Source organism: Sinocyclocheilus grahami, unplaced genomic scaffold, assembly GCF_001515645.1.
Source record: "Sinocyclocheilus grahami isolate Dianchi unplaced genomic scaffold, SAMN03320097.WGS_v1.1 scaffold1643.1, whole genome shotgun sequence".
In the NCBI taxonomy this organism is placed as follows: domain Eukaryota; kingdom Metazoa; phylum Chordata; class Actinopteri; order Cypriniformes; family Cyprinidae; genus Sinocyclocheilus; species Sinocyclocheilus grahami.
In genome coordinates, this window is record NW_015506822.1 from 53117 (window position 1) to 63116 (window position 10000).

At 35.7% G+C, this 10000-nt stretch overlaps 1 protein-coding gene across 1 annotated transcript in view; it reads right to left on the bottom strand.

Moving 5' to 3' along the window:
- Positions 1–6128: 6128 nt before the first annotated feature.
- Positions 6129–10000, bottom strand: part of LOC107571746 (amyloid beta A4 precursor protein-binding family B member 1-interacting protein) — a 16454-nt gene continuing 12582 nt past the window's right edge. The window contains exons 9-11 of the mRNA XM_016258107.1: positions 8524–8647; positions 8374–8420; positions 6129–6829 (exon numbers count right to left, since the gene is read on the bottom strand). Coding sequence (XP_016113593.1) covers positions 6281–6829; positions 8374–8420; positions 8524–8647 — 720 coding nt within the window. The 3' untranslated portion in view covers positions 6129–6280. The remainder of the gene's footprint in view (positions 6830–8373; positions 8421–8523; positions 8648–10000) is intronic.

A 10000-nucleotide genomic window follows, 5' to 3' on the forward strand; every position in this document is an offset into this window, starting at 1 on the left:
GCGTTGAACACCCTGTTCTGATGACGCAAGAGTTGCAACTACGGCAGCTGAGAAGGCCATTCTTTGTGTTCTTACTGAGGAATTTTCGGAGTCTGATGAAATCGGTATAAATACGTGTTTAATACTGCAAAATACGCTGTCCAGAATAAAAGACAAACATTTCAGGTGAAGGATAACCCACTTCTTACCTCCGAGACTGTGTTATGATCTATATGACCTTATTATTTTTATTGTGAGTATTAGGCTTATCATTATTGCTGATCGCTGTTGTTGTGCTATGATATTGTAATATTTACCATTATATAATCAGAGGAGTATAGAAAGGTTTATGAAAGTGTCACTCCACAATACAATAGCAAAATATATAAATATGGATAGTATTTTTATGTTACATTAATCAGTGTCTAGCACACCTTCCTAAGGAAAGGATATGGCCCAGAAGATATTGCAATTACTAAATGATATTTAGACAGACTTAAAGAAGTTCCAGATCTATACATGTGCTCTTATTATTTAAGTTATTTTGCCTTTAATGTAAATAAACATGTGCAAACAATATACTTGCTCTTGTGAATTTATTTTGATGTTAATTACATTTACTTACAAATTCCCACTGTATATAGCAGTATGCGCATCAGTGTGTATACAACAGCCATAGCAAGATTTGTGTCAGCTTATTTACAGCATCCTAGGGATGTAGAAACTTCTACTATGACTTTTGGACCCATTGTGCGAGCTGTCTCTTTAATACCGCGCGTGGTTTATATACATGTTGCTGCTGACTGGGCTGACATTTTTGACACACCCACCAAACAAGAGAAAACGTATCTCTAACCCCATTGCACACTGTTTCCAGGAAACATGTTGTTCAACCGGAAACCGTAGCAAAACGTTGTGCACCGGTTTGAGCTTGAACGTGCCTCTGAGCTCCTCTTAACACTGACCAATAGGAACACATTGATATTACGGCGCTGACTCTCTCACATACAATTATTTGACGTTATCAGTCCAAAAAATAAAAAAAAAGTATACAGAAAATGCTAATTAAATCAAATCAATAAAAATAAAATATAGACTACAACTGACTGTATTTAATGTATTGTGCCCAAGATTGAATGACTTTGTTTTAAGATATTTGAAAACATTTTAACATGCTGCTACATGCGCATTCAGTTGATCAGCAGTTTCTAGCCATGCAGCCTTTCTCTCTGGTTTTATGACAGCTGTATACACTATGGTTATTAGTAGAACATTAAAACATTACAATATAAAATGCTCTTTAAAGCATTAAAAACACTCAATTAAAAGTTTAAATCACTAAATTAAAAATTTAAATAAATAATATAAAACAGACTATATTTTACATGATAAGAGGAATACACATGAACTAATTTGAGCTAGGGCTGTATTAGCAAGCTAACATTTGATTTACAGTTAATGCTATCATAAAAATACACTTATATGTAGGATTCAAATTCTACATGAGTCACATTTAATGTCCAACAACAAATATTTTAGCAGAATGCATGTTATTCAGAATTATTACGCAACTATTATATTGTGTTCCATCTGTTTAGTGCGCATGCGCGCAGCAGCGCCCGTTCACTCACGTAAGTCTCGCCCACTCCTGACAACAAAATGGATATATTTGCATGACTTTCTAACATTTACAGATGAAAAATAAACCTGTGACATGTCAGTTATGCACTGAGGAAAACACAATGTCTCAAATGCATTAAACATCACAAATATTCACTGTTTGCCATGGTGGATCGATTTGATGTCGATCATGGATCAAATTTTGGATCATGGACCACTATTTTTGAAAATAGGCTCATTTTCCAACTCCCCTAGAGTTAATCAGTTGAGTTTTACCGTTTTCGAATCCATTCAGCCGATCTCCGGGTCTGGCACTTTTAGCTTAGCTTAGCATAGATCATTGAATCGGATTAGACCGTTAGCATCTCGCTCAAAAATGACCAAAGAGTTTCTATATTTTTCCTGTTTAAAACTTGACTCTTCTGTAGTTACATCGTGTACTAAGACCGACGGAAAATGAAAAGTTGCGATTTTCTAGGCCGATATGGCTAGGAACTAGACTCTCATTCCGTGTGTCACTCTGTGTCTATCAGGAGTGGTTGTTTTGCACCTGGCCAAGTCCTGGTTTGGTATTGGTTCGCTGGAGATATTAACTAGAACCGGAGAGTTAGATGTCCTGCGGTAAATTAACAACTCAAGAGGGATTTTTTGTTGTTGTTTTTTCATTCTCATTCTCTTTGTAATTAATTTTTTAGGACATTATTGGACTTTATAATTAAAGAGCATTTTAAATCTATTGTGATAAATGACCCTGACTGATATGTGGTAAGTATCTTAGTGTCTCTCATGTTTAGTTGTACTTGTAATAGAAAGTTATTTTAGTTTGACTATATTTCACTGGGTTTCAGGTGTTTTTCTCTAGAGTGGTCAATGAAACTGCACATGTAATCACTCACCGGATCTCTGTTGGATTTGCCCATGGTTAGTTGATTCTTCTTTACTAGTTTAATTATCACAATCTGTGATTGAGCTGAATACCCAAAATGTTCAACCACATGATCTGCATTTTCATGCAGGAGTCTGCAACACGGATAACTTCAGACTGCTTTCTATCACTATTGATTATGGCCCATTTGGATTTATGGAATCATATGACCCAAGTAACTTTCTTTTTCCCATTCTTCATAATATTAGTGATTAAATATTAGTTTAAGTTTTGTTGTATAACATAACATACAACGTGAGTGATTGTATACGTACATGACCTCAGATCAGCTGTCACAGTAAGAGCTCATTTGTGACCCTGGACCACAAAACCAGTCATAAGTGTCAATTTTTCGAAATTGAGATTTATACATCATCTGAAAGTCTTGATGTATGGTTTGTTATGATAGGACAATATTTGGCTGAGATACAACTATTTGAATATCTGGAATCTGAGGGTGCAAAAAAAAGCAACTATTATATTGTGTTCCATCTGTTTAGTGCGCATGCGCGCAGCAGCGCCCGTTCACTCACGTAAGCCTCGCCCACTCCTGACAACAAAATGGATATATTTGCATGACTTTCTAACATTTACAGATGAAAAATAAACCTGTGACATGTCAGTTATGCACTGAGGAAAACACAATGTCTCAAATGCATTAAACATCACAAATATTCACTGTTTGCCATGGTGGATCGATTTGATGTCGATCATGGATCAAATTTTGGATCATGGACCACTATTTTTGAAAATAGGCTCATTTTCCAACTCCCCTAGAGTTAATCAGTTGAGTTTTACCGTTTTCGAATCCATTCAGCCGATCTCCGGGTCTGGCACTTTTAGCTTAGCTTAGCATAGATCATTGAATCGGATTAGACCGTTAGCATCTCGCTCAAAAATGACCAAAGAGTTTCTATATTTTTCCTGTTTAAAACTTGACTCTTCTGTAGTTACATCGTGTACTAAGACCGACGGAAAATGAAAAGTTGCGATTTTCTAGGCCGATATGGCTAGGAACTAGACTCTCATTCCGTGTGTCACTCTGTGTCTATCAGGAGTGGTTGTTTTGCACCTGGCCAAGTCCTGGTTTGGTATTGGTTCGCTGGAGATATTAACTAGAACCGGAGAGTTAGATGTCCTGCGGTAAATTAACAACTCAAGAGGGATTTTTTGTTGTTGTTTTTTCATTCTCATTCTCTTTGTAATTAATTTTTTAGGACATTATTGGACTTTATAATTAAAGAGCATTTTAAACCTATTGTGATAAATGACCCTGACTGATATGTGGTAAGTATCTTAGTGTCTCTCATGTTTAGTTGTACTTGTAATAGAAAGTTATTTTAGTTTGACTATATTTCACTGGGTTTCAGGTGTTTTTCTCTAGAGTGGTCAATGAAACTGCACATGTAATCACTCACCGGATCTCTGTTGGATTTGCCCATGGTTAGTTGATTCTTCTTTACTAGTTTAATTATCACAATCTGTGATTGAGCTGAATACCCAAAATGTTCAACCACATGATCTGCATTTTCATGCAGGAGTCTGCAACACGGATAACTTCAGACTGCTTTCTATCACTATTGATTATGGCCCATTTGGATTTATGGAATCATATGACCCAAGTAACTTTCTTTTTCCCATTCTTCATAATATTAGTGATTAAATATTAGTTTAAGTTTTGTTGTATAACATAACATACAACGTGAGTGATTGTATACGTACATGACCTCAGATCAGCTGTCACAGTAAGAGCTCATTTGTGACCCTGGACCACAAAACCAGTCATAAGTGTCAATTTTTCGAAATTGAGATTTATACATCATCTGAAAGTCTTGATGTATGGTTTGTTATGATAGGACAATATTTGGCTGAGATACAACTATTTGAATATCTGGAATCTGAGGGTGCAAAAAAAAATCGAAATATTGAGAAAATCGCCTTTAAAGTTGTCCAAATGAAGTTCTTAGCAATGCATATTACTAATCAAAAATTAAGTTTTGATATATTTATGGTTGGAAATTTACAAATGTCTTCATGGAACATGATCTTAATATCCTAATGATTTTTGGCAAAATTTAAAAATCACAGGTGGGCATGTCATTAAACTGTATTAATGAAAAGATATTTCTAATCTAATTGTACTATTTTTGTGACAGATTCCATGAACTGTTCAAAGCAATGTTAGGCTTTCTGGGAAATGAAGAAATTGATTTTATTACAATATTATTACAATTGAAAATAACTGTTTTGAATATATTTTAAAATGTAAGTGTTTCATGTGATGACAACGCTGCATATTCAGCATCATTACTCCAGCCTTCAGTGTCACATGGTCCTTCAGAAATCATTCTAATATGCTAATTTGCTGGTCAAGAAATGTTCTTATTATTATTATTAGTGTCGAAAACAATTGTGCTGGTTAATATTTTCGTGGAAACCGTGATACATTTTTTTATATATAAATGGAAAGTTTATAGGAGCAGTGTTTATTTTATTAAATATTTGTCATCAATTTAACGTGACTTTACTCAATAAAGTTAATTTCTTTCAATAAATAAATAAATCTTACTGACCCAAAAGTCTATGTTGTTATCTGTTATCGTATAATATGTTATGTTTGTTGACTGCATTGTTTTTTTTGTTCAGGAGTCAATCCACGGTATGTTTTGAGGATCTGGATGGCCGAATCTGCTATCAGAAAAGCAGAGAAAAATGGCTTTTCAGAGGTATGACTACATGTGATGAACTTTGACATACATGCTGATCATGCTTATCATACATCTTAGTGTACTGTATTTGCTTTAATATATATTATTTTGAAATGTAGACTTGACAATTATACATAAAATGTAACATCTCTTCAGACACACTATTACTTGTCCTATTTCACAGTATTTCGTATGATGTATGTCTAGGTGGCGCTGTTGCAGAAGACTCTAACAGAGCCATTTGTGGAGCAGGAGAAGGCTGAGAGAGCCGGATACTCCAGTAAACCTCCATCCATCCTGGGCTCAGCAGCTGAGGAAACAGCTAATCTAAAAAGCTGCAGTTCAACAAAAGCATTTTTAATAATAATAATAACTGCATAATGCATCTCCTGTTCATCCCACTGTAAAAACATGCCAGAATGTATAACAATTAACTTTATTTATTGACATTTCATTAGCAATGATACCGAATCTGCTATCAGAAAAGCAGAGAAAAATGGCTTTTCAGAGGTATGACTACATGTGATGAACGTTGACATACATGCTGATCATGCTTATCATACATCTTAGTGTACTGTATTTGCTTTAATGTATATTATTTTGAAATGTAGACTTGACAATTATACATAAAATGTAACATCTCTTCAGACACACTATTACTTGTCCTATTTCACAGTATTTCTTATGATGTATGTCTAGGTGTATTATTATTAATAATAATAATAACTGCATAATGCATCTCCTGTTCATCCCACTGTAAAAACATGCCAGAATGTATAACAATTAACTTTATTTATTGACATTTCATTAGCAATGATGATATAGCATATTTGTTGTAAATATAATCTAGTTAGATGCATAAGAACAAAATATTTACATTTTTATTATTATTATTTTTTTGTTTCATGGTGTAATACAAAATATTTCAAACAACTAAATAATTAAAGAATCCAGTGTGTCCTAATGTCACACCAAAAACTGTTTTGGCGGTCAGTTCCTCAGTCCAACTATAAAAACATGTCAATTAGCTCTATCTGTCTTCAAGTTATTATTGAGTGCGCTTTTTCTGCATTGCTGTCATCAGTTCTGACATGAGGTCGCCACCTGATGGCGCCGCTAGTTGAGGTGTAGTCCTCTTTGGTGGAGGTGGAGCCACTTTTCTGATGGAGCCGGCGGGTTTGTTGGCAGCCGGTGCAGGAGCTGGTGGGGGAGGTGGGGGTGGAGGTGGTGGTGGTGCTCCACCTGCAGATGCAAAGTTTTGGGGAGCAGGAGGAGGTGGTGGAAGAGACGCAATGGGGTCTGGAGGGGGTGGAGGGAGTGCTTCTCCCCCGCAAGATGAAAAAATAGGTGGTGGTGGAGGCAGGAAGTCAGGGGGCAGCTCTGAGTCTTCTAGAGGAGGTGGTGGAGGAGGCAGGTCATCCATGGGTGGAGGTGGGAAGGAGGATTGTGGGAACTGAGGAGGAGGAGGAAACTTGTTGACTTTGGTTGCGCTGGGAGGAGCAAGAGGAGGAGGAGGCATCATGGGGTCAGGTGGTGGAGGAGGCAGGGTTTCCATTGATGGCGGAGGTGGTGGAAAAAATGTTTGGTTGCTAGAACCCTTCAAAAACAAACCAAAAATAACATTCAGATGAACTCCAAAAAAATAAAAATAAAAATCATGACATTACAAGAAGATTAAAACAGCTCTCAAGGAAGAATATATAGCCTTGTGAAAAAGCAGTGTGCTTAATTGTATTGAATGTGCACTTGTAGTGTGCTTCAAATCTTAAAAATATGTTTTATCTGTACTTGCAGAAAATATAATTTGAATGAAATAAAAGGTCACTTAAGAGTACTTTCATTTCATCATATTTCGTAACACATTTAAGTACACTTAAAAAGTGCACTTTGTGAAAATGTCAAATTAAGTTTTACTTAAAAGCATGTTTTAATCATATTTTAATCCACTGAAGAGCTTAAAAGAAGGATACTTATTTTACTTTGTTGACTAACATACTAAAGCACTTGATTCAATCTTAACTGTAGTGTTAATATATTTTGAACGTACTACTATATTGCAACTGCATTACAAATGTGTAATTACATATACCGGTATAATTAAATACATGACATACAAGTTTCAGTATAAAGTATATGTTTCTTTACCATATTTTAAAGACAATCAAAATGACACTAAACTCAAGTCCCACTTAAGTGCATCAAATTAAGCAATCTAAAGTTCAGTTAATTGCTAATTGCATTTAATATAAATTGAAACTATAATACAATTTTATTTAATTGCAATTAATATGCAAAGCATTATGTGCAGTTCACACTTATTTCTTTAAAGCATGATATATTTGTATTAAGTACTTTAAAAGTATGTTAAATTGTAATACTTTTTCACCAGGCTATATTAGATTTTCTGAAGAACAGTGCACAGACTGCCCATGCAAAAGTTGTTGCTAGGGTCTTGTGGGTGGTTGCGGGTGCGATGTTACAATATGTGGTTGAAAGAATGTTATAGGTGGCTGCTAGGATGATTTTAGATGTTTGGTAGGGTGTTCTATGTGGCTTTCATGAGTTGCTCTGCAACTTCTAAATTGTGCCGCATGTTTGCTAGGACATTTATAGGTTGTTGCTGTGGCTTTTTGCATATTGTTTTGTGGTAGCAAGGGTGTTCCTGGTGGTTGCTATGCAGTTTATATGGTGTACTGGCTCGTTGAAAGGGTGTTGCAAGATAATTTCTAGGACTTGGTGGCTGCAGCAGTGATCTTGTTTGTTTTAATGTGTTGCTATATGGATGCCAGGCCATTGCAATGTGGTTGCTACAGTGTTATGGGTTTTATTCACTTTTTTTTTTTGGCAGGTGAAAAATGTATTTGATTGTTCAGAAAATAGCAAATCTGTCCTCAACAGGCCACGTAATTTGTGGTATCAATCATGTCCGTTGCAGGACAAAAAAATAAAATAAAAATAAAAACTTATTACAGTGCATGTTGTTTAACTACTAAGTGTTTGGGCGTTGTTCAAATCCCTCACCTTAATGTATGAACAATGCTAATAGTGAGTCTTGCTTTAGAAAAAAACACTAATAAGGTAAAGCACATTATTTTTAACCATGTTCTCCATTACTAAGACAGCTGATTGATTGAGAAGTACCTTGGTCTCCACTGCAGGCTGAGGAGCGTGTCCATTTGCAGCTCTGGCTGAAAGATAAACACAAACTTTACCAAATGTCCTCAAAACCATTTAACATGTTAGTATAGCAAGATCCATAATGCATTTTATGATGATCTATTGAGTCTCTACCTTTAGGTGTAGGGGAGGGTGTCGATGCGCTGGAGGAGGCCTGGAGACTGCGGTTAGCCCAGGTTGCAGAGCCTGCAGCCTTCCTCACAGCAGCCTTGTAGTTGTCATATAACTGCTTACCATACTATGAAGGAAATCATGACAAAACAAGACCATTAATAAGAACTTAAAGGTCTTAGAGAAGTTGTTCTGTTCACCTTGGTGAATTTTCTTCATCTGCTGCCCCTCTTTTTTGTGGAGTTCCCCAAGGGTCAATATTGGGCCCTATGTTGTTTTCTTTGTATATGCTGCCCTTGGGGTATATTTTTAGAAAGCACAATATCTCCTTCCACTGTTATGCGGATGATGTACAAATTTATTTGCCTGTCAAAACAAATTACAAAACTTCATTTCTGTCATTACTAAATTGCCTGAGAGATTTAAAAATATGGCTGGATCAGAACTTTCTTTGTCTTCATGAAAATAAGACTGAGATTGTTGTGTTTGGCCGTCCTGAGGATTTAAGTGCTTGTGTAGATGCACTTGGTAATTTAGGTTTGTATGTTCATCCATTTACCAAGAATCTTGGTGTGATTTTTGATAGTGCTTTTAAATTTGAAAAACAGATTAGTTCTGTTAAAGTCAAGCCCTACCTGCCACATAAAGTGTAATTCATGCTTTTATAACATCTAGACTAGACTACTGTAACTCTTTATATGTTGGTTTGGATCAGTCATCTCTTCAACGTTTACAGTTAGTCCAAAATGCAGCAGCTCGGCTTCTAACTGGGACTAAAAAGTATGAGCACATTACCCCTTCTTAGCTTCACTACACTGGCTTTCTGGCCGCTTCAAGATTGATTTCAAGATTTTATTGTTTGTTTTTAAGATTTTAAATGGGTTGGCGCCTGCTTATTTATCAGAGCTTTTACATGTCCACACTCCTGTTAAAGCGCTGAGGTGTTCCGAAAGCCAGGTTAAAAAAATAAAGGTGACCGAACTTTTTCAGTGGTGGCACCTAATTTGTGGAATAGTTTACCTGTACACATAAGAACTGCTCAGACTGTTGGAATTTTCAAGTCATTACTTAATAAGACACACCTGTATTCCTTGGCTTTTATTTCGAGCTGAGCTGAGACATTGTGACATTGTGATGTTTTTTTTTTTTTTTTTGCATTTGTCTTGTTTGTGTGTGCGTTTTTTCCAGACATTGTTAAGCACTTTGGTCAACCATGGTTGTTTTTAAATGTGCTATATAAATAAAATTGAACTGAACTGAACTTAGAGGGTTCACCAAAAAAAATAATATTTTGTCATCTTTACACACCTTCAAGTTGTTCCAAACCTGTATGACTTTCTTTCTTCTGTTGACCACAAAATAATATATTTTGAAGAATGTTGGTAACCAAACAGATGCGCATAGCCATTTTTGTCATACTATGGAAGTCAGTGGGTACCAGCAACTGTTTGGTTACCAACGTTCTTCAAAATATATTCTT